This window comes from Drosophila biarmipes, chromosome X (genome assembly GCF_025231255.1).
Source record: "Drosophila biarmipes strain raj3 chromosome X, RU_DBia_V1.1, whole genome shotgun sequence".
In the NCBI taxonomy this organism is placed as follows: Eukaryota; Metazoa; Arthropoda; class Insecta; order Diptera; family Drosophilidae; genus Drosophila; species Drosophila biarmipes.
The window spans coordinates 19,156,748-19,181,947 of NC_066611.1; the positions used below are offsets into that span (position 1 = coordinate 19,156,748).

The following is a 25,200-nucleotide window of genomic DNA, read 5'->3' on the forward strand; positions in this document are numbered from 1 at the left end:
CACGCAGTACACTGGGAAAAAAAACCTAGGTCTTAGTTAACCTCTTGAACAAGGGAGTGCTGGGGAGCAGGTGTCTTATGCTATAAAATCTTATCTAGTTTAATAGTAAAGATAATTGTAATATTAATGAAAATAGCAGTAGTTAATATGAAGCTCATGAGGAGGTTTCACTAAATATTCGAATTTTTATTTCAGTGCACGCGGACTTCGATGTGTGGGGATCCCCCTTTTGGGACCTCGAATCTGATCTGCAAGATTGATGTTAACGGAAAGCGTCGTTTCTCTCCGTTTCTGTCGCTCCATCTGTATCTTCTGGATGCAATCTGTGCCTGCAGTTTGTCGGGCAGCAAAAGTGTCCGAGACTTTAGATAGATTTACATAAATCATTACCTATCTTCCCAGAGAATTGCACATTTATATACTTAAATTTTGTGATTATTTACAGAAGCATTTCTTGATTTATCTATAAAAATGCCCTAAGTTCTTATAACAAATTAATGGTCTTTTTTACACCTACTCCACCTTAAGTCTGACCCTTTTATGGGGTGCACAATGCCTTGGTGGACCGTCTGAAAGTTGTTGTTTTGGCCTTTGTGTTTATGCAATGTTCAAGTGCATTGTAATTGCTGTTGCTGTTGTTGCTGCCGCCGCTGCTGCTAGTGTAAATTTTATTGCATTTCAATTTGGCAACCCGGCAGATTTCCCCCTTTCTTCAGATCATACCGGAAAGCGAACTCATTTTTGTGATTTCCGCTCGGGCAGGAAATTTCATAATAAACAGCGCTGACGTCACAGAGCCGAGGAGCAGATACAATAAGAATGAGGGGGATAGATACAGATGGGCGGGGAATTACATGATTTTCTGGGCATAATCTGGGGTCAATCGGGGATTATGTAAATTAGATGGGGCGATCAGGGCCTGGGCACACGCTTTCCTCTCTCTGGCTTTCTCTTTCCTTTCACCTGCCGCTCCCCCTCTCTCTTCCAGGCTCCCCTTCGGTCTACACAGAGGGAAAATATTAAAATAAAATAGGAAAATATTAAAATGGTAACATCAAAGTGTATATAATTACCTGCTATTAGATTAATTTCCTAGAGCAGGGACTTAATTTATTCCAGATAGAAGGTAATTTTCCTTCCAGTGCACCCGTTTGCTTCCTTCTTTCTTGGCACACGCGCACCTGTAGCGGGAAAAAAGGGAGAAGGAGCAGCTGCTCCGATCGAGAGGATGCACCAGGACCAGGATATCGTCGCGCTCATTGGGCAGGTGCAACATTTACCGTTTGCCCCGGCCGCGGGCCAAAGAGCCGGCATCGGGGGAGAGGTCCCAAGGTGGGGCCACGCAGGACACAAGCCAGGACTTGGACAAGAAGATCCTTTGGAGGGGCTTGCGATTCTTCTAGGGCAAGGGGGTTCATTAATTAAAGTAAGTACAATTAACTTTCTCAATGGATAGCTCATTGATTACCTACAAATTTCATACAGAACTAAGTTTATAATACTTATAAACAGATAACAAAGCACTCACAAGTGCCGATCCTTCATAAATTTACAACATTTTCCTGGTAAGAACCTGTTAATATTCCTGTTTGATACAATAAAATCCTTTCTCCCCCTCGAAACCCTACACAAGTTTCCACTTCATCGGTCGATAAAAAAGGGAAATTTGTAATTTATGTTACAAAATATTTTCATTAAGATTACAGGAGCTGAGGCCCCATAAAAGATACATATGCCCGCTGCGACGATGACAATAATAACATCGCCGAGCGACAACAAAGCGATGAATTTATGGGCTGGAACCCGAGGACAATCTAGCTGGATTCTAATTAACCCAAAGGTCCCCAGATGCAGATCGCCCGAGATACCATTCAGATGGGCGGACAGGTAGCCTCATCTATGGGATCTCAGCCGAGGCCACTACTGTGCAGGTGTGTGATGGCCTAGGAGCTCCGAACAGTAGGTGGGCCTCGATTGCGCCTCCTCGGGGTCCTTGATTTACAAGAGCAATTCCCCAGGGACTACTCTGGTTTTCTGTTTATAGTAGGGCAGGGCCCTCGATAGAGCTCGATCGGGGGCATTTTATTGTGCAATCAGTAGCCAAAATAGATAGGATTTCGCTTCGACGACAGTTTCCAGCGAACGCAACGAAATTGATACGTTGACATGGATAGCCGGCGAAAGGTGGGGGAAAACATTCTGGGAACACGTGAGGAATGCCCAGGCCAGAGTGCCCCTGACCCCTGCACCTGTGCCCCTGGCTAACTGCCTGATTAATTGAGCTGGCTTGTGATTGCAAAAACCCAGGGAATTAGGGGAAATGCTGAGCAAACCACAAGGTGGTCCCCGCATCGAGGGAAGCCAAATCAATTAGCCTAACAAGACAGCCGACGAAATGGAATCCCCGGCCGTCGTCTAACCAGCTACCGAAAAAACGAGCCGAAAGAATGAAGGATGATTCGGAGCCCGAGATCGGAAGCTCCTTGCCTTTCCCTTTCCCTTTTCCCGGCTAAATGTGTGGTCTATGCCAATCATGCACTTTACGCGCTGCCTTCATTAGCCGCCAACAATCTTGGCCAGTTTATCGCACTCCCCGACCCCTCACTCCACGCGGCCGCGTCCCGGCCCAAAAGGCTCTGCCGATAGCGCCGAGGCGCAGATCAAACGGGCGAAACCGAATCCGCATCTGTATCCGCGTCCACATCCACAGATCCTCCGTGCCCATTATAAAACTGATTTGCGAGCTGCAGCTCGCGCTGCATTTGAATGCGGAATTTATGCTGTCGGGTTTTTGAGGTGCTCCTAGAGCATTCCTCGGCCACGCCCCGCGCCCTGGCACTGGGAAAAAATCCTAGGCCCCTGGAGCACCGGAAATTTATATTATATATTTTACTTAATCGTTTGGCTTGGTCAATCTTTCTTCAGGAACTTACAATGTTCATGTTTTATTAATTGATATTCCATTATTAACGATTGTTTCTGGCATAGGGCTCGAACAAAGTATAACCCACCTCCCATAGGACTGGCAACCCCTTTCTCCCAGTGTGCTCCTGTTTTTTCCCGCTGTCCATGTAACGAGCTGGCAAAATGACTTAATTAGTGGGCTGCTCGACTGGTTGGCTAAATGTTAACGAGTCGCTGGGCCCAGCGGACAGAACATCTCACTCAGCATTAACAATTAAGTCGGGATTCGGGATTCGGGATGATCGGCCCGCTAGCCCGCTAGCCCGCTGGCCTGCTGGGCAGAAGTAGATCCGCATATCCAACGATCCGCCGATCGGCAGGCCAGACAGAAAGAGTCCTTATCTAAATAGGCGCGTCCCGAAGTACAAATGGTCAAGTGGATAGATAGCCGCCCGTCCAGGGAGTCTAATTTGTGAACAGTTAAATAAACAAACATGCCAGAGCATCGGATTCGGAGTCGGAATCGGCCCTCGGATCCCTCCAGCTCGAGACTACCGAAGGACACTTGTCGGCACAGTCCTCTGATGAGGAATGCTCCTGCTCTGCCCTTTGTGCAACAAGCCGACGTTCTGATAAGGACTCTCGAGTGTCGAGTGTCGCCTCTTGCCGGGAGTCACGCGACATGGTAGGAAGATACCCAGTGTGCAGATATTCTGGTGCCGGGTCGGAAGATCGGAAGTGCTGTAATAACTCAAGCGATTCGGAAACGAAACCCATCGCCCAGCAGATGTAGGGCCAAAAAACTAAGTTGGAACAATAAACAAAACTTGGAACCAGATTTCTGTCACTGGGTATACTTAACCGGAGGTTCAGGTTTCTTGAGCAGAACTGTCGAAAAACTTAAGCCAAGTAATCTTTAGAGAGTACGTTTTTTGGACCAAAATGCTTTAAAAATGTTGTTGTGAGATTTGGAATTTAATTACGAGCTTAACGAAGTATAACACTCCTTATTATGGCACTATTTCGCAATTTGACGACCAAAATACTGATACTTTTTGGGCAAAAATATAAACAAAACATTTTTTTAACGAAAAAAACATTTTTTAAGCCGGGTTTCGTCGTAATTTAGTTATAGTTAGATGCACTATAAGAAGAATGACTGCGCAGCTCACACTCTAGGCTAACCATCCTTATCACTTTTCGGGAAATTAGAAATATAGATATACGATTATAAATAAATATTCTTATCAATTAAAATCTCTACGGGCAAAACCCAACAATTTTATTGAGCAAGAACCATTGAGAGACTTCATAGAGGACAAGAACAGATCCTAAAAAGGGTCCTCAGCCCTTTTGCCTGGTTAATCCTTTCGCAGTTCCCAGAAGCGATCCAGCAGGACACTAATCCTGCGAAGAAATTGCATAAAAAACGAACGCAACAAAATCGCAACATTCGATCGAACATCACGAACCGAGCGAGGAGTTTTAGCACAGAAATAGAATGGAGTGCAGAACCTTTTCCCAGACGCAAACGTGAGAGAATCAGCAGGAGCAAATGGATTCCCAGAAGCCGGGTTCCCTCCATCCGATCAGGATTGTTCCATTTTTGTGGCTGGGCCAGGACAATGCGAAAGGACGCAAACTCCGGTGATATATCTTATTGACACAGGCTGACACACGCTGAATGGTGCAATATTTGCGCAATATTCCTGGGCTCCGCAGCTAAGAAAATGTTTTGGCTGCAGCTCGAAAAGGATTTGGCATCAGCTGAGTAAAACAGAAGTCCTGTCCCTGAGCGAATATAAACATTCTCCTGGACAGAGGGACCAGGGCTCGAAATCTTCAAATAGGCCAACAAGAAAATGGCAAGATCAGGCATTTGGATCGACTAGCGAATGCCCTGTAATTTGTTTCAACCTTCATAAAATAAAATCCAAATGAATATTAATAAATATAACATCAACAATACACAAAAATTCTAATTCAAATTTAAATATATGATATGAAAATTGATATGTTCGCCCTAAGATCGTTGGTTTTAAAGATGTCCTAAACCATTTAAATTTTAGTTTATAATCTGCTATATAATCTTAAAACTTTCTACAGGGTACCACCAACAGTCGAGCCAAAAATCACGCAAGGAACCCATCTTCGCAAAGTGCGAATCAAGAACTGCGCAATCTCCTCGTTATTTGCTTCGAAATTTCCGTGAAATGCGGCATAATGGCCAAGAATGCTAACCGAGGAAATTGTACAACAATGCACAATTTTTCCCAATTTTCCACAGTGCTCTGGGACCTGGCTGCACTACAATCCGTAGTGAAAACACCCAGCATGTGGGCACATTCAGCCGATCGGTCCCGGGTCCTTGCCGGGCAAAGTCAACAGAAATTGAGTAGGGAAAAAGCAAATATCACGAACTACTGTGAGTAAGCAATGGTGGAACAATGCAACCGAGGATGCAGAGTGCGGGGGAACATTTTTAATTGATCAGAAATACAAACAAGTGCAAAAAAATCACGCAACAATAAGAAGGTCTCCCTGAATGGCCAAGGATGCCATTGTTTGCATGGGGCGTTTGTCCTGTTCCTTTCCATTTTCTCGGCTGTGTTTGGTCATGTTTTGTGTAAACACTGGCCCTGCGATTTGAAATGTCCAGGGATAGGGGAGTGATTGGATTCCAGGATCAGTGGATTCCGGAGGAGACAAATAAAACTACTACCGAAATTCGATTCCACGAAATTGCCAAGGAACAGGACATTTCTGATCAATCATCGGGGAAAAGGGAGTGAATCGAACAAAAAGGAAAACAATCGCCATAAAATACAGACACTCTTTGGAAAGGACAACGATTTGTCAACTATTTTCCAGCTTGTAATAATCTATCAGTCCTATACTATACTTTAAAAAATCGTATAAAGTGTTTTTGGCTACCAAAGACTGAGTTAAAAATTTTCTAAATTAAGAGAGCTGAATTTACGAGCAGCAGCTGTGCGGCCTGTGTCCTTTTGGCTAATCTAATCAAGAGACTCATAATTTGTCCCCAGAAGAGCGCAGGACGCGCACGGGTATCTTATCAGCGGGGAGTTCTCTGGGCCACAGCCTGCCACAGAGTCCATGAGTCCTTGTAGTCCTTGTAGTCCTGGCAGGCCGCATGCCAAAAGTGCTGCGACAGCAATTAATAGCTGATGCCGCCGGAATTTGAATTCTCCGGCCGGCGGCGGACTTCAATCGCCGCCTAATCCTGGAGCTGCAATTCACTTTTGACGCATTTCCCCCGGCCCGGCAGACAGGACTACTCAGAGGATCATTCAAGTGCATTTAAATCCTCATCGGAGCCAGATCCTTTCGACTCTCGACTGTCGACTGTCGACCGTGCAACCGCAGCTTGCAAACCCAACACAATGGTTTGCATGGAAAACGAGGCTGGGCAACGAGGGAAAATCAGCGGCGCGTGAATTTTCCATTTCGCCAATCCCGATTGAGACTCAAAGAGTTTTCCAAACAGGAAATCAACGCTTGACACACAAATCAGGGAATCAATAAAGCATCTCGGCAGCCTGCATCACTATTCTGATAGTCAGGCGGGGGTGCGTTTCCAGGGCACTTCGAGGAAGGGTAAACAACAATGGAAAGACGAAATCGTCCTTCTTTGTTGCCAAAACTCCAACTGATCTGGCTGATTTTGGAAAGTGGGTTAAAAAACGGAGCTCTGAAAGGACTTCTCGTTTAAAAAAGACTGAGCTGCTAGGTCCCTTGATTAATGGCTAATTGTCTGGACAAATCTTAAGTACTTCTTCTCCAGGATCGTGTAGTCTTTGTATCATAAGAGAACAGACCTCTTTTTGAATTTATATTCAGGGATCCCAAAGATATTTCTTTTAAAAGGGTTATTTATTAATTGTTCATAATACTCTTCAAAAATACTCTCAAAGTAAGCCCATAAAGTGCATTTCTTTTTAATACGATACGATAAAGCTTTAATATAGGGCATACTATGTGTATGATTATAGCCTTAGCCTCTCGGGTCTTTTATCGCAACGAGGAGTCCCTCGTTTGCCGTCTCCTCTCGCACTAATTAAGATCCATCAGCGCGGAGTTATGCAAAGTGTGGCTGGGGTCCGACTCCGAGTCCCATCCAGAGGCCCCGACTTCCCAGCTAGATGATATAAGGGGCGCAAGGCAACCAGTTCACCCGACACCTGCGATCGGCGCGACTTTAAAACTTCAGCACTGGCAGCGCGTGCGGTCAGCGGACTTTAAAGTCGGAGGGGATGGTGGATGTGCAGGGACGGCCTTCTCCATAGGGCGAGGGACCGCGGGCGTCGAGGGGCTAAGGACACGCGCTCATTAATGTGCCGGTTAGGCCCGACTGGGCAAGGTCACTTGGTTTTTCAAACTAAAGTGGTGGAAAGTGAAAAGCGAATACCCTGCGTAGAACAGGGGTTATTCCACCAATATAGTATTATAATCAACACATCATAAAGGGGCTTAGCTGGTCATGGAATGTTTTAAAGCCCTTTTGTTATTTAAGAATCTGTTATTCCTTAAAAACCATATTCAAAATCTATAATAGATTTAATTATATTATTATATTATTATGTATTATAGAGTACCTGCTCCTTCGGCTCACTAACCCTGCTAGCAAATTGCACGGCATTTAATATTTTGTCTCTGGTCCCCTAAACCAGCCAGGGTTTTTGCATTAATTACGGAGCATGATCAACTTTTCGGCGGTGTGCGCCGAGGGTGAAATTTACATAATTCGCAGTGCCGCCGGCACTGAATCCTTTGTCAAGGACCCTCGCGCGTGCGCACCCCCTGTTTTACTCCGTTCCTGCGCCCCGGGCAACAAGTTTGTGAAAAGCTTTTCCTACCCCTCGCCATGTAATCGGTTATTCAAATAGGTTTCCCATTTCATTCGCGATTGTTCGCGCATTAATTTCGCCCATTGTTCGGCATTGTTTGTGCGGAATTCCGATTTCCAGTCGCCATCCTGTTGCTCACTCACCCTCGAAAAGCATCCTCGGATGCGAAAGTAGCAAAGCTGTGGGCTGAAGTTGGCACTTTGATTGCCAGAGCGAGGGGGTTGCTCGGTAGTTCTGGCATCCGCGGCATTACGATACAAGGACAACAGCGAAAACATTTGATACGTACGCTTCATTCCTATGAGGTCTTCGAAATTCCCTAGGCAAGACCTTCTGCCGGCAGACCCAGCTGAGATCACCGATTCATCTCTTCCAGCAGCACTAAAAACAGTAACTTCTTCCAAAGAACACCCGAACAAATTATAGAAAATTCCGGCCAAGTCATTCCACCAATTTATAGATCCATTCATGCCCTGACGATCCCATAAACAACCCGTAACCGAAGAAACTGGGGAAAACAAACACCCTGAAATAGCGCAGGATGAAATACGACAGCGGGCAACGTATAAAAAAGGACATAAAACCCCGAGGACCAGGGATCGTAAAAAGGCAGCATAAAAAGCTGAGCCCTTGCGCATGATATATGAGCAACTCCCACTGAACTCCCGATTTTGTGGCAGCTTTTTCGCCGTTGCCCAAAAGTTACCAACGATCCCTAGTGCAAACACCCCCTAATCCTGCCGGAGCCTAATGCCCAGGACCCTCGGGTGGACATTTGCCGTTGACACAGGGGTTGATCGAAAAGAGAAGGAGAGGGGGCAGAGTGCGTAGAAAGAGACGGCTGCAGGGCCGCAGAAAGAGAGGGGGCGAGGGCAGAGCTGTTGAGCGATTGCTGTGCAGCAGGAGCAGATGTTTTTCGCGGCAGGATGACGGTGCAGGATCGCCGGCGATCAGCGACCCCAGCACGGGACACGGTGTACACGGACCACGGTCCATATGAAACGGAACAATGGCCATTAGAGCGGGCAGGGCTGGCGGAGAGGGAGAGGGGACGGGGCCCAATGCGAGGGAGACCACGAGCCCGGTCCTCAAACCGGTCGGTGTCCTGCGGCCAAAACGCCGAGCACATCGGAAAAATTAACTAAATAATTAAATGAAGAATTAGTCAAAAATTATATATATATTACGAACTAGAGGATTTTATTGTAGAAGAAAACAAATTATAATAATATGATTTCCAAAATAAATAAATGCATCTTAAATGTAAATAATATCTTTTATGAATTTATGAATTTAAAAAGTAAGTCATTTTACAATTCAGAGAATACAACATCCGCCATTTTCCCTGTGTACTTCTTGATTTTCATTACCGCTTTTTGTGCACATTTGCGCCTCGAGCGATATATGCCCAGATTGGATCAGGATCGGGATCAGGATCGTATCGGATAGGAACAGGACCTGGCCCGAGGAGAGGGAGCGGTTGAGGGACGAGCGAGGGAGCAGGGGAGGTGCCCAGGCGAGGGTGAGGGTAATTTATTGTTGCTTGTCAACCCCCGAAAAGCGCGCCAAGAGGCCCCGACGGTATATACTGCCACATACACGCATGCCCATGGTGTCCTCTGCACAGAGAGGAAAACTGCATTGCCTGGATAATAAATTTAATGATTTTAAAAATCACTTTTAGACTGCAAGCCAACATATCAAATGAAATTGTGGTGATGAATTATAGTATCATATAAATTCAGAAATATTCATGGAAGTCCACATATTTTCTTCGGGTGCATAGGGTCCCAGGTAGGGCACCAACACCAGTGCGCACGCACATTCACACAGACACTCACGCACACTGATGTAGAGCATGGGGCACGTGCGCAATCGCACAACAACAATTCAGCATTCCATTCAGCTGCCTTCGACTTTTTAGGGAAATTCACAATTTTCGCTTTTCATTGTTCTGGAAAACGGTTCTGAGACTGGACGCAATCGCACGCTTTTGGCGCAAGCCGAGGGTCGCAGTTTTCCGCCGGAAAATGCTGGGAAAACTGGATACATTGGGTTGCATTGGTACTTTCGAGAAGGATTTTTCAAATATTACTTTTCATTTATGCGAACATTTTTTAAATACAATTTTTTCCGCTGGTGAGGTAGACAAAAGCAAACCTTTACGGTTAGAGTACTTTGAAATCCTGCTGCAACTGACTAAGAAGGACTGGAGAAGCTTAAAGCTTGGCATATTTTTCAGATTTGTTAAGCCCATGAGATCCTCAGTTCCATTTGTCAATCGACAAGGCTTCCTGAAGAGTGTCCCACGTCCCCCGCAGAGCGATCCCTGGCGAAGTTCTTCGCCCGGGTCCTGTCACTTCTCCTCGGGCTGCTTGATCCCGAAGTTATTTCGAGGACTTCCACAGCGAGACTTCCGCTCCTCCAAGTTTCCGCCACTCATAAATCCAGAGACGAAACACACACAAGAAATGGGAAAACAAGAGGCTGCCCCTGGATTTATGAACGCACAACTGCACACAGATGCCGGGCCAAGCAGGACCCTGAAGGATCCACTTGAGCCGACGACAAGTACACACAGGACATGAGAGGGCCCCAGGACTACTATTCGTGTACCCATTCACTCGGCGCCTTCCTCGGGTTACAGAAAATACTTCAACGAGCCGGGAAAGGAAGGCAGGGGAATGGTGGAGGAAAAATAAAGGAAAAGCCAAGCCATTTGATGGCTGGCGATCGAAGTCAGAGTGCTTTGAATGCTTTGCCTGATTGATTTACGATTGCCGAGTGCGAGCCCGAGAAAAGGGACGTGGGATCCGCCGGGATCCGTGTGCACACACTTTCCATGTGTTTGCTCACCGCTTTCACTCCCATTTCGAATTTCACTCACCATCTATATTCATATTTCCTGCGCTCTCTTTTCCCATCGCCATTCCCATTCAGGACTCTTTCCCATTGAAATCGATGCCTCCTCGAAATGCAAATAAGCCAGAAACCATCGGAGCGTTTGCCAATCCCAAGATCGAAATTAGGTTTTGTTTGCCCAAACTGATGGGTTTTCTCAAGCCGCCCGAGATGAAAGTCAAAATGAAATGGAGTTTCAAAACACTGAGTGCCAGGATCAGAAAACAGGATGTTGGTTTTTTAGGGAGTGGGAGCGCTAGGGTTGCCATAGCCTCAAAAGCTGGTTTTAAAAGTGGTTCCCCCCAAATATCTCCTGTAAATCAGGAGTCCCCTTGCCTGGAACTCGACTACTTAACACCCTATAAACACACTCGCCCTTAATGAGTTTTCTAGTTATAGTTTTATAATTTCAACTGCCCAAAATATGAAATACACCCCTCTTGCATTTGTCACTATGAAAATTCCCCTGGAGATACTGTCAGATTTCTGTTCATACCCCTACCCATCTGTGTGAATGGGAGAAGCGGTGAATTTTTGGGAGAGCCGAGCTGCATTAGTGCGACTTTCCACCCCAGTGGGAATCAGACAAATTATAATTCCACCGGGGGTTGCTGAATGCCTACACAAAAGCAGTCCTTATTATTTATTTATGATTATTATTATTTTATTTCATTTTATCACAAAGCTCGGATGGATGCACAATAAGAAATAATTGGGGCATTATTAAAGGTAAGACATCGCCAAAGTCCAATTTTTGTACTTCATATCTTGGGTAATTACTACTGAGTTGACTCTTATTAAAAATGGTTCATTCCCAGAGGCGCTAGGTGGCGTGTTGGTATGGTGGTAAGCAGCCTGTTAGCTGCATGCATATCTCCATCTCTCTCGCACTTAGTAAGCTTATTAGGCTTTTCTCTTTTTAATATACGCTTGTTTTCAGTATTTGGCGTATTTTACAGCCTCTTCAACAATTTTCTCCCAGTGGACACCAGGGGCGTGGCCGGGGGGCGGCCTCTCGAAAGGCGTGTCGTGTCGCGTCGTCAAAGTGGGACGCAACCGAGTCAAAGCGTCGAGGACAACAAAGGCCGCCGAGCGGCAAGGACTCCTCAGCACTCGAGGTACTCCTCAGTACGCACAATCGTTGACTCCTTTCCCTTGAGCAGCCTGTCTGCATATTGCGAGCAAGGAACGCGCTTCGAGGATCGTCGGATCCTGGATCAAAAACCGGTAGTCGACTCTGGCGAGAACCCCTTTTTCCCGTCGATGATCCGGGCCCAAGTCCGTTTCCTTGAACCTTTCAAGTGAACTCAAGTTTATAAATTGTGCAGCAAGTACCACACACATACGCTCCGCTATGTACTCAGGTCTGTTGGAAACTACCTGAGAAGCCGGGCCGAAAAAAGTTTATTGTTGCACAAGCACGCCGAAAACTAGTTTCCACAGACAGACCTAAGCTTCCAAAAAAAAGAAAAGAAAAGAACTAGACTACTGGTAGAAGTATTTTCCCACCAGACTAATTGCCAGAGATTTCTCTGCTCGACGAGGCAGCAAAAAATAAGTAGCTAGAGGAGAAAGGATGGGTGTTTCTCACCCCTCGAAGGATTTGGATCGGCATCTTGTCAATTTTAATTAGGATTTATGGCCGAGCAAATTCGCCAGGATCCTGCTTCTCGCCTTCCTTAATTTCCCTTAATTAGCCCGACAATTGGCAAATGATTTTGCACAATGCCGGCGCTGATTGGTTCTATTTTCTATTCTATTTCCCCGGCCAGGCGCTGGGAAACTCCACAGAAGATAGCCTTGCGATTAAGTGGAAACTTAAGCAGAACTGACAGGTCGTTGATTCGGTGATTTATTGTAGCTGGGCTTTGGGATTCTGAGGACCTTTTTTTTAAGGAGGTTTCTAGCAGCTAAGTGATACAGAGATGGGAAAACATGTGCTATATATTGAATCTTAGAACTGAAAAAAAGGAGATCCCTTATAGTAGAACGCTTTTTTGGTGTTCCTACGTGATCCACGAGGCTTGTGTGTGGGAATCCAAGGTGCTGCCTGCCCTGCAGAGCCTCTGGTACACTCGCCTCCGAGACCAGGGCTGCCAAAGCTCCCCTGGCCACATACGTTTATTGCCTTATACACACTGTATATGGTTATTATATGCATATATCCAGAGGGGCGGTATATAAACACGCTGTGTTGTGCTGCGCTGCGGCCCGATAAATAGGGAGAGAGAGATCGTATCCGGGCGAAATCCACCCTTAAGCCAGGTGGAGTTTTTGGCTCGAGTCGATCAGATGTTAGTTTTCCCAAAAGCCGCACTCCAAGCGCTACACACGGCAGAGGTGTGTGCGAGCGAGCGATCGAGGGAAGTGCTGCAGACACCCCAGTCTAGGGGATGAAAAGTCAGGGCCTGTACATAGGGATACGCAGGACCTCGCAGGCCTCGCATATTGTGTGTGTGTCAGTCAACGAAGTCACTTCCGCTGGGTTTGCGTTTTAGTTCGAGCTCGGAGTTTCGGAGTTTCGGGGCACGCGACACAGAACGCCAGCAGCTGTCCTGAAGCAAGGACACACGGCCACCGAGCACACGTTACATCAGTCACCTTCCAACACTCGCCCAGGGAACAACGTGCTCCGCCAGGAACACCCGCACAGCCCACACCCACACCCACAGCCACAGCCACAGCCACCAGAGAGAGCCATGGCTGCCTTGAGCTTCAGCCCATCGCCACCGCCCAAGGAGAGTCCCAAGGAGAACGCCAGTCCGGCGCTGAAGGCCACCCTGAAGCCCTTCGGCAAGATCACCGTGCACAATGTCCTGAGCGAGAGTGGCGCCAACGCCCTGCAGCAGCACATAGCCAATCAGAACACCATCATCCGCAAGATCCGCGACTTTGGCATGCTGGGCGCGGTCCAGAGTGCGGCGGCGAGTACCACCAACACCACGCCGGTGCCCAGTCAGAGGAAGCGGCCGCTGGGCGAGTCCCAGAAGCAGAATCAGCAGAACCAGCAGAACCAGCAGAACCAGCAGCCCAGCGGTGGCAAGGCCCCAGTGCCCGCCAAGAGGAGCAAGAGCAGCAAGAAGGCGGCCGTGGAAAAGCCGCCCAAGGCACAGGCCACCACTCAGCCCAGTAAGATCTCAGCGGAACCCGGTCTGGGCACGCCGGGAAGGAAGGGTTTGCCACTGCCCCAAGCCGTGGCCCGCAGGAATGCCCGGGAACGGAATCGCGTCAAGCAGGTGAACAACGGATTTGCCCTGCTGCGCGACAAGATTCCCGAGGAGGTTTCGGAGGCCTTCGAGGCCCAGGGCGCGGGCCGGGGGGCCAGCAAGAAGCTCTCCAAGGTGGAGACCCTGCGCATGGCCGTGGAGTACATCAGGAGCCTGGAGAAGCTGCTGGGCTTCGATTTCCCGCCACTCAGCGGCCAGGGCAACAGCTCCGGCTCCGGCGACGACAGCTTCATGTTCATCAAGGACGAGTTCGATGGCCTGGACGAGCATTTCGACGACTCCCTGAGCAACTACGAGCTGGAGGAGCCCCTGCCGCCGGCTGGCCAGCCAGCCTTGCCAGTGGAGAGCCAGATTCCCAATGCGAGCCAGAACGAGAACCAGAGTCCCCTGCAAGCCAGCGATCTCCTGCCCAGCTTGACCACGCTGAATGGGATGCAGTACATCAGGATACCGGGCACCAACACCTATCAGCTGCTGACGGCTGAGTTACTGGGCGAACTGAGCCAGGAGCAGGAGCCACAGGCGGGAACGGGAACGGGAACAGCTGCCTCTGCGGGGCAGCTATCGCGATCGTCGCCCGTGCCACAAAAGGTGGCAGGCAGCCCCTGCTCCTCGCCGGTTTCACCTGTCGCCGCAAACGAGCTGCTCTTGCAGGCGTGTGCCGCCCAGCTGCAGCAGCAACTGATCAAACAGGAATACGTCAGCGGGGGCAACACTTTGGGTTCCCCGCAGCAACAGCAACAGCAGCAGCAGCAGCCGCAGCAAGTCCCGATCCTGGGATCCTCGCCCATCCTACCCGCATTCTACGACCAGGAGCCCGTGAGCTTCTACGACAACGTGGTGCTGCCCGGCTTCAAGAAGGAGTTCAGCGACATCCTGCAGCAGGAGCAGCCCAACAACACCGCCGGCGGCTGCCTCTCCGACGAGAGCATGATCGACGCAATCGACTGGTGGGAGGCGCACACGCCCAAGTCCGATGGCGCCTCCACCAACCTGTCCATGTAGCCAAATGCCAAGTCTATCTCAGGCCTCTAGAGTTTTTGAAATCAGCCAAAAAAGGTGCAGGATTTTGCTGCATACTTTTGGACACCTTTGCCGGGTGATTTCGAACCTCCAGAGACTTTCAAAGTTTTTTTTAACCAAGCCTTGACTGAGTCATTGTGTAAATAGCAATCTAAGCGAACAAAACGAGTCTAAGAACCAGAGAGAGTATGAGAGTCATCTAGTGATATAAACCAAATCGAAAGACCCTTCGAAGACCCAACCACAACATATGAAATAGTTAACCTGATAAAGAGCTAAATGTTGAGCCAGTCGTAGTTTGTAGTCCTTTGCCCCACTTTACTGTATTTTTACTGTGCTTACTTAAGAACCAATTTTTTTCATAGATTTAATGTACGAATGTTGAGTTGATAAGCGATTTTACATATGTATGTCTCTGAATATAAAGCAAATATATATGAAAATTTGTGAGAAATCAAGTTCGTTTCGGTGGTGTTACTTGGGTTTTAAAACGTTTGTTTTCAGCTCGTATTTCACTTTGATGTGGCAGAGCTAATCCCCATGAGATCGGACCTAGTTCCCATAGCCCCGATCCGCTGCCCAACGGTTTTGCATATCATATTGGGTTTCGAAAATAATGGCTAATGGCTAGCAAACATGCACACTCATCGGATCCGAAAAAACGGAATGGTGAATATCACCATGGTATCGGAATATCATGTTCATTTTGGTAAGCGTCCATGCATGCAAAAGGACTCGCCGCCTGACGAATAGATGGGAGCGAAACAAGGATACAGGAAAATATTTGCATACATGCACTTTAAAAACCCCGTTTTCGAAAATTTGAATATAATTTAAAAATATATATTATATTTTTATAATATTCTGAAAATTAAAAAAGCAATTCACGTAATATTTAATAATAATATTTTAGATATTTAAAAACATATATAAATTTTTTATACAAAATCGGTTGGCATTCCAGAATGCATTTCCAATTATTAAAAAAAAAAACGAACTTTTGAAAATCCACTTTTTACGAACCAAGTTGGCTATCCCATCTGTTGAATTATATGATATTCTAGTCCCTCTTTCTTGTAGTGTAGCCTAGAGGGTAGCAGATCCTGCAAGGCACTGCGCTCCAGTGCCCCGATATGCTAATGAGCCTCATGTCCTGATAAATGACAGTGGCGTTTGGGAAGTATTCGAATTCCGAATGCCGTAACCCTGCAACGTGGGAATTGAAAATGGGAACTGGAAATGTAAGAGTTGTGCTGCAAGTGTTCGGGATTCGATTGTAACGGCTCGGTTTAAACATGTGCCCGACCCATAATGACACGAGTAATTAAAAGTGCACCGAAAGAAAGGGGGAGGAGGTGGAAAAACTCTGGGGTGGTTGGGAAAAGGGAGGAAAAGCCTTCAGGCCAAGGACCTCAGTGCATATTAATTAGGGATTTAACCGGGCAACCGCAAAAGCAAACGGATTGCCCCTAAAAAAGGCTCTTAAAGGCTCCGATATCGAATTGCCGATCTCAAGATGGAATCTTTGATCGATTAGTTCATCTAAAAGTGTTTGAGCCGTGTTTGGGATTTGCATAAATGATTGAAGGGTCCTGTCAAGGAAAAGGGGAGATTTAGGTTAAAAAAGGAACCATTCTTTCAGTCATAAAGGAATTATTTAAATTAAAAAATGGTAAAGGTTTTCCCATCATTAAAAGTGTCAGTCAATCAGAGCATAACTCAAAAACTATAATTTATTTATAAAAGTTGGAAAATGAATTTGAACTTTGAACATCAAAATGTAGTACGGAATATTTACTGCCATTTATTTACCAAAATACATAGATCTCCCTCCATTGTTCCCACTCTCCTCATTCACTTTCCTGAAAATATTTATAATCTCCAAGGAGATATATAGGCACATACTTTTGGCATTTAAAGTAGCAAAATCTTGACTGCTCTGCTCATTATTTACAGGATATTTTCTCACCCTCACGCTGACTTGGCGCTAGGCTCTCCTGTCCCCTGGCTCCTGTCTCCCGGCTAATGGTATGCAGGACCTCATTGTCCTGTGCCTACGTGTCCTGGCAACTGTCTCCCCCTCCCTTTCCCCTGGGACATCTGCCCAAGCAGGACAAAACCTAGAGAATAAACAGAAAAACGGAAAAAACGCGCCAACCCAAAGGATATAGATGATGCAAAATTATCCAAGACGGCCGAACAATGAGGAAAATCAATTGAAAATCGTTTGTCCATTAAGAAAAGATGGCCTGTGCCAAAGGATCAGCCGGGAGGGAGAAGTGCATCTGCAGGGCCCCGAAAAATCGAGGAACCCAAACGAATCTGGGTTGTACACTCTTAGAAAAAAAGGATCTTAACTTGGGACCAAAGTTGTAGGCACAAAACTAAATTTAACTTGGAATTTACGTATTCTTCTTGAAAATCAAGAACAATTTAAGCTTAGTTTTAGACAAGTAGTTCAAACGAAGATCAGAGAAGAAGAGATCTTAACTTGTGATCAAACTCAAAGATATAAAACTAAATTGAAGTTGAAGACTTGAAGTTGTAATATTTTTCTTGAAACTCAAGAACAGTTTAAGCTTAATTTTGGACGAGGAGTTCCAACGAATCTGGATAGTACTCTCATAGAAATAGAGGATCCTAGCTTGGGACCGAAGTCGTAGGTATAAAACTAAATTGGACTTGAAGTTCACATATTTTTTCTTCTCATTCAAGAACAGTTTAAGCTTAACTTTGAACCATTGGTTCCCAAATTTATTCATTAGTAAATATTCTTCCTTATTAACTATTTTTCTGCGTGTAATTGCTGGCCTGATCCGAGCTCCTGAGTTCGCCTACAACCCCCTTTTCGGAGCAGTTTCCAGTTTCCCAGTCCAGGTGCAAAGGCATTTTCCTACCTTTCCATTTTCCCGAGTGATTGTGGTGGGTGCCGTTCACCGTTAGCAGTGAAAATCTCTCCACGCACCGTTATAGTTATTAAATATTGGTAATGCGACACGCCCCTCAAGCGTGCACCTTCGATTTTGGATCGGATTTCGCCTTTTTCCCGTTCGATCTCGGAAATCTTTGCCGTTAGCTGGGCCCGGTCTTCTGTTTTCAATAATTTGCTGAAAAAGGCCTGGGGAACGGGGGAATCCTCAAAGGGTTTTATGGTAGGGAACCGCTGGTGTCCTTCGATCGGGGGATTCGGTTTCGAGGCCCTGGGTGCCGCTATCGCTTTTGATTTTTCCCGTTTGGCGTCACGCCCCCACGTGTCACCGCTGAATATTCATAAATCACTGCGCGCAATAATGAGTTATTGCCCCGGGTACCGTCTGTTCTCCGGTTCACTTTAGCGTGTGCGCCTGCGCAGACCGTGGACTTGATTGGGTGTCCCGTTGCCCAGACCCTCCGATTCCTGGCATATTGCATTACCAGCCAGGTGCTGATCCCTGACCCGATCGAACACGAGCTGGAACTCAATTGTAATTGCGACAGATGACACAAGTTTCTGGGGCATTGAGGTCCTGGTTGAAAACGTCTTGAAGGAAGCACTCCATAAGGACAGATGTCTTGGTATTCATCATTATTATACTCGTTATAACGATAACGAATTGAGTTCTGGCCGGCTATTCCTGCTCGATTGGTTGACTGCTTGAGGAGCACCATTCATAAGCAGCTTCAAGTGCTTAGAGGATTTGACCACGCTGATCCTTTGTGGCCCAGTTTCATTCAGGGCTTCCATTGATGCACTTTCATTCAGCTCTGGATACTCTGCTCCGGCAATTACACTACTTGCCGTGGCTCATGAAATTAACCGCAGCCTAAGCCGAGCTACTTAAACTTAAGCAGCTACTTACTTTCCACAGTTCCCAGAGTTTTCCCTATCTGTCTTCGAGTGGACGCACTTCAGGCCACAATGAGGCACTCAAGAGCGCGCTTTGTGGCTAAGAACCCTAAGCGGCTAAGCCAGCGACTGGCAGCCGGGTCAAGAGGATAACGCTGGACAACAGTGGAGGGAAAAGCAGGTTAACACTTTCTGGCACCGCCTGCGGTTCACCTAAGCCCCCCGCCCTCTAGTTTCTCCATTTTCCACTTCAACCGGAGATGATCTTGCGTATGGCTGCGGCCGACGGATCCGAGTTAATTTCATTCATGACTCGCGTCCCGGTTCCATATTGTACTCATCCAATCATCCAAACTATGCCGTGCCATGCACTCAAAGAAATATTTTTGAAAAATGTGTTGCTAGAGGTAGGGCGAATATCATTAAATTCTCCTTATATACAGTTCATAAGGTGCTAAAATTAGAAAGAAGAAGGGATTCTTTATTTGTAGTGATATTATAAATAAAAGTTTTATTGAATCCACATATATCTATCATAAATGTTTACGCAATAATACAAGTAAAGCATTATATATGCAACTCCATACTGTTTTTCTGTGAGTGGAGCCCCAAGGCAAGGCATAAGGACAACACATGTGGCCTTCCTCATTTGGACTCCGTTTGGGAAGCATTAATTGAAACTGCTCCCCAGGCCTGGCTGCACATGTTTTCCCTTTCCAGGACATTTTCGGGATGTCACCGAGTCCACGTGGGTCTGGTACCCAGTGTTCCCATACACCAATGTACATTCCCATGTTTTGACTAACGCACCCGGGGTGGCCACAGGGCCTGCTCTCCGGGCTGAAGCGGAGTATTGAGTCATCAGAGCAGCGATTGTATGACAAACACAATTTTGACACATTCTGTTGGCCAAATTCAATGGGCAGCGCACTCCAGGAAGCGCTTTGCAGCCAGTTTTGCATTGATTGAGATGTCCTTGCACTCAGGTCCTTGTCCGAATATTCCCCGAGCTCTTTGTGCGGCTCTGTCGTTCCCCTGAAGCTGTTTTGTGTGCAGCTTGAGGGCCACCGGGCTCCTGTGATTCAGCAGGACCCATCCCGGCCAGCTGTGGGGTCCTTTTCGAGAAGCACTCACAATGAGGCCACACGAAGACGTCCCGGAAACAGCTCAATCCAGGCAACTCCATGCCACAATTTGCCCCAGAAAGGAGAAGAAACAATCGAACCCAGTCACCTAGCATTTCTAAATAATAAAACAACAGTCTGTTTTACCAATACCGAATTAAAAAATACTTTAACCCATTTGAATACCACCTGGTCAAAAGCCTAGGGCACACATTATGTATAATTTACTGACGATTTCCTCCCGAGCACATGCCAAGAGAATGGGATCAAGCCAGAAAGGCCCATCAAACCATGGCAATCTAAGAAAGGTGCAGTATAAAAACCTCAACTTTATGGTTACCACGTGGGATGCCATTGGGAGTTTTGGAAGGACGAGCTACTAATCGGCGGTCATCAAAGGCGAGTCCTCGGGTGTCACGCATGAAGGACACATCTCCGTGGCTCCGAAAGGATTCCGCTTTCGCCTCGCAGTGCGCCATAAAAAACGGAATGGATGTGCCCAAACATCCGGAGGCCGAGGCCCACTGGATTGGGTTACAGATCCGCAGGTAAGGCCGCTATTTGCCTAGCGCAAAAAAGGACAATGACCAAACAGAATCGATGCGCATCGCTTGGTTTTCGGCGTTTCTCTTTTACGGGGACCTGCTGCATGTCCTTTTTGCTGTCTGCAGAAGGATGCTGGGGAAGGGTTCATCAATCGTGTGTTTGGCAACACAGGAAGTGCGGAAGAAACCGAAAGGACTTCCGTTTCGATCCCTTTCGATCCGTTTCGATCCGTTTCGTAATCCGATGCTCGTTAACCGAACGAAAATCGAACGGAAAATTGCCAGGGACCAAAAGTGAAAGCCGACTCCCAAGGCGGAATTCGGCTAATCAGCAAAAAGGAGTGGGAATTTCTGGTGCTCCTCATGGGCACCTCCTCTTGCCGAAACCCGCGACAAACTGCTGGCGATCTCGACACAATAGCATTTGCATTTGTCAGCCGCGCAATCTGCCCCCGATTAATCGCATTACAAATCGCCCGGCGAATGAGGTGTCGACTTAAGATCAGCATAATGCTAACAAATACGAGCAGGTAGGTGCCTGCTGCCGCGGCACAAGGTGGGGAACCCGAATACCTCGCCAAGGACAGGCCCGGCATCAATATTTTGACATTGCCAGCGGCTTGCAAACTGCCGATTGCCTCGCATTAGCGCATTAACCCGCTGATTGCAGAGGTCCGCAGGGTCTGCGATGGTCTTGGGGCAGGCATTGTGCAAGGTCCGCGGAAAGAAATTTAAATATAAAGATCCAAAGTTTACTGTAAAACCGTTCCTTACTTTATATTAAACTGTAAGAACCTAACCTTAACATAACGTAACCTATAATACCTGCTATTACCAAATGATATACCATAGAACCCCTTTTTTTCAAGGAAATGTTAGGATTTTTTCTTGACCACTATATTATGACTCCTTTTAACCCACGAGACTATCAAAACCACGATGAAGATACCACAGTGTTCAGATAACCATAGTTACTATCATAAAAAGCAGCCCCAACCCCTTCGCAGCCCAAAAGGAAACCTCTTTCATTTGCAATTAAATCTTTTTGCAGTTCCATTGGCTCCCCATAAAAAAGAAATGTTTGCCCCTGATTTTCCTATAATATCTGCGCTTACCAAATGATATACCATAGAACCCCTTTTCATCAAGGAAATGTTAGGATTTTTTCTTGACCACTATATTATGACTCCCTTTAACCTACTAAACCATCAAAACTACTATAGAGAGACTCAAATGATCAGATCACCATAGTTACTATCGTAACAAGCAGCCCCGACCCATCCGCACCCAAAAAGAAAACCTCTTTCCTTTGCAATTACATTTTTTTTGCAGCTCCATTGGCTACTTGCCTTGTCGTACATGTATTTTTCATATTTTTGGGTTTCATTCAAACCATTTGACTTAATAAATACTAGAATAGAGAAAAAAAATCACACTACATGGCTAGGAAAAAAAAGAACAGATAGTGATAGAAGAAGAAATAATAAAAGGTGAAGAGCACAAACAGTTGCGTTGAATAGTTGGTTAAAGGATATTGGTATATATACGTATACATTATAGAGGGGCACCACCCGCTAAGGACCAACAAACAAAAAGGATATGATATAGGAGTAACGAGATAAAAAGAAAGAAAAATTGGTTGACTCTCTGGCTGGCTTGTGTGTGGGGTTCTTCTGCGGTTCGTCGGATGCAGGGGGGTTCGTCATCGTGGTTTCGGATCGGGCTAGACAGCGGGACTCATCATCTATGTACAGGGCTGGGTTCGGGACTGCGGTTCTGGGTGCGGGGTTCCTAGGGTTCCTAGGGTTCCAAAGGTTCCTAAGGCTCCTAGGGTTCCTAGGCTTCCTTAAGTTCCCTAAGCCACCGTGGCATACTGACGCTTCTCCAGGGAGACATTGAATCCGTTCTCCAGCTTCAGGATGATGTCGGCCTGCAGCTTGAAGTCCGCCTCCGTGTCGGTGGAGTGGACGATGTAGTTCCGCACGATGGTGGAGAGCAGGACCTTCAGCTTCAGCATGGCGTACTTGCGGCCCACACAGCTCCTGGGTCCGGCGCTGAAGGGGATGAAGGAGTAGTAGTGCCTGTTGGCCATGCGCTCGGGCAGGAAGTTGTCCGGGTCGAACTTGGTCGGATTGGGGTAGATGTCGGGGCGTCGGTGCACGCAGTACTGCAGCACAATGACCGTGGTGCCCTTGGGCACGGTGTACGGGCCACTGGCCAGCTTGAGGTCGTAGTCCAGGCGCCTGGCGATCAGCGGTACTGGAGGGTACAACCGCAGGGTCTCCAGGATCACGCGCTCCAGGTACTTCATCTCCATGGTGTCGGCGAAGGTGCAGTCCCTCAGCATGTTGTCGCCGAAGATGGCCTTCTGCTCGGCAAAGACCTTGGCCTGGATGTCCTTGTGGATGCCCATCATGCAGAGGGCAAAGCTGGAGCCGGCCGAGGTGGTGTCGTGACCCTCGAACATGATGGTGTTCACCTCGTCCATGATGTCCTTCTCGTTCCACTCGATGTCGGGGTTCTTCGCCATCTCGACCATGGCATCCAGGAGAGCCAATCGCCGCTTGGCGCCCACATCGTTCTCATCGATATCGTCCAGATCGTCGCGCAGACCCTCCTTCTTGGAGGCCGGCGAGCTGGACACCGGGGTGGAGATCTCCTCCACGATGGCGCGCGACTCCTCCTGGAAGTTCTCCTTGCGGTCCTTGACCACCTTGCTGGTCATGCCCAGGATGATGTTCATCATGCGGTCGCCCTTCTCGCGCAGCTTGGTGAACTTGTAGATGGAGTCCAGGCGGTAGAGCAGCTTCACCTGTCGCTTGTGGATGATGTCGCACATGTCGACGACGGCCTGGGCGTACTCGAAGCTCTTGTTGCCCTCCGGCAGCTTCTTCACACCCATGGCGGTGGACAGCAGGATGTCGACGGTGGTCTGCGACATGTAGTCATGGACATCGAACGACTTGCCCGCCTCCAGGCCCATCCTGGCCACCACCGACTTGGAGTGGTCCACGAACGTGGGCACGAAGCTCTTCAGGATGCTCTGGTGGAAGGTGGGGGCGATCATCTTGCGGTGGTGGCGCCAGTGGTGTCCGTTGCTTATCAGCAGGCCGTCGCCGAACCATGGCTTGAAGTAGCGGTACTCCTCCGCCTTGGTCAGGTGCTGGTGGCCGCTCAGGATCAGCTCGATGTCGCTGGGATTGGTGAGGAACACCAGGAGCACGTTGCCCAGCCAGGCCTTCATCGTCTCGCCGTACTTGTTCAGGTAGCCCAGGCCGACGGCCAGGATCTCGGCGTTGCTCAGGCCGGCGGCCACGTGGGCCTGTCCCAGAATGGGCAGCTCCGGCGGCGAGGGTATGTTGGCCACCATGCGGTACTCCCGGCTATTCCGGCGCCAGTACTCGTACAGCGCCATGGCCACCAGGGTGCCCACCAGGGTGGTCAGCATGGGGCTGAATCCCAGGACCGTCGTCGACGAACTGGCCGCCGCCGCCTGTTGCAGCGTCTCCTGCACCGTTTCCACTGACATGGTTGCTCCGGTCTCTTGCTTCGTGATCCTCCTCTTTGGCTTCTCAAGATGGCACTGTTGCTATTGCAGCCGCCAGCGCTCAACTGTGGATCACCATAATCCGAGCCCAGCGTTTTATACGGTCCCCGGGGTCTGGAGGCCACTGGCTAAGTCAAGCGTATGCCATTCCGATTCCGATCCCCGTTCCCAGTCCCACGAATTAGCAAACCAAATCCCGGTCACGTACTCGCTTGGCGGCGACGGAACCTTTGGAGCCCGGCTGCACTGCGTCATTGGCTCTTGGTGGCTCCGCTTAGTTGGTCATGGGTGCACAGATGGCACAGTCCGCGGTTTCAAATTATCCGTTCACAGTGAGTTGGCCGAAATTCGTAATTATTCACCCTTGAGGTGAAGTGATAATAGGTCTTAATCGGTTTTTTTTAATTTAGCGTCAAGAAAAGATCATAAATAATATTGATCATGATTGAAATCATAATAAGTTTATCTGCCTTTCTAGTGAAGTTATAAGCTGTCTCAGAAAATATAACTATATAACTGATATTAGGAACCCAATCCTAGCCCTAAAAGTGAAGTGATTTAGGACTATAATCAAGAAAAGTATATTTTCCAAAACGTTTTGAAATTTTTTAAAAAGGTTTTCCCTAGGCTGTACATAAATAATTTAGATCGTAGAAAACCGTAAATAGTTTAACTATACACCAACCAAGTATGGGTAATTATATGTATGTAATTAAAATACGGTTTCAATATTTTTCAAAACCAATTTGGAGTACATTTTCGGGAACTACTAGGAACATGGCAAGGGAAAGTGACTGTGGCTGTCCGCTCAGCCCACCCGCTTCCTGCGGAAGTGCGCAGGATGCCGGGACTCGGGACTCGGGACGCGGGACTCAGGTTGTATGCAAACCAGCCAGTGGCAGTGCGACTACCTGTGCTGCACAGATCTTACCTGCTGGCAGCGGAAGTGGGTGATCCTCGCTCCGCTTCCTCGCCGGCCTGCTTTCGCTTTTCATTAAACTCAATTTCGGCGCTTTGTCCTCGACACCTGAGCACAAGTATGCAAAAGGGAAAAGCGAGCGGGCAGACAATGGGCTGTGTAAGCCACGGACAAAAGGAAGGAAGCTGTCGCTTTTACGATCCCGTCCTGCGCATCCTCCCACACATTCGTCCTCATCCCGGCAGCCCGATTGTTGTCTCGAGTGATCCTCATTGCTATTTATTTTTATTTGCAATTGGATTATTTGTGCGCGTGT

The 25,200-nt window shown here is 47.6% G+C and overlaps 2 protein-coding genes and 1 long non-coding RNA gene across 5 annotated transcripts; 1 reads left to right on the forward strand and 2 right to left on the reverse strand.

Annotated features, from left to right (window-relative positions):
* Positions 1–259: 259 nt before the first annotated feature.
* LOC127010985 (uncharacterized) lies at positions 260–10,839 on the reverse strand. 3 transcript variants are annotated; one of them, XR_007763964.1, is made up of 4 exons: positions 10,660–10,839; positions 1,074–1,396; positions 523–1,001; positions 264–463 (listed from the first exon to the last, which is right to left on the reverse strand). It is a non-coding gene; the product is annotated as an uncharacterized LOC127010985 (long non-coding RNA). The 3 variants fall into 3 exon arrangements; XR_007763963.1 differs by having other exon boundaries at positions 260–1,001; positions 1,074–1,399; XR_007763962.1 differs by having other exon boundaries at positions 263–1,001.
* Positions 10,840–13,233: 2,394 nt separating this feature from the next.
* On the forward strand, positions 13,234–15,314 carry LOC108023257 (achaete-scute complex protein T8). Its single transcript, XM_017092540.3, has one exon. It carries the CDS (start codon positions 13,373–13,375, stop codon positions 14,903–14,905), a length of 1,533 nt encoding a protein of 510 aa, XP_016948029.1. The 5' UTR covers positions 13,234–13,372; the 3' UTR covers positions 14,906–15,314.
* A 6,419-nt stretch (positions 15,315–21,733) lies between these two features.
* Positions 21,734–24,043, reverse strand: LOC108023563 (cytochrome P450 4g1). The gene has a single exon (XM_017093154.3). The coding sequence runs from the start codon at positions 23,945–23,947 to the stop codon at positions 22,274–22,276; it is 1,674 nt and encodes a 557-aa protein (XP_016948643.1). The 5' UTR covers positions 23,948–24,043; the 3' UTR covers positions 21,734–22,273.
* Positions 24,044–25,200: the final 1,157 nt, after the last annotated feature.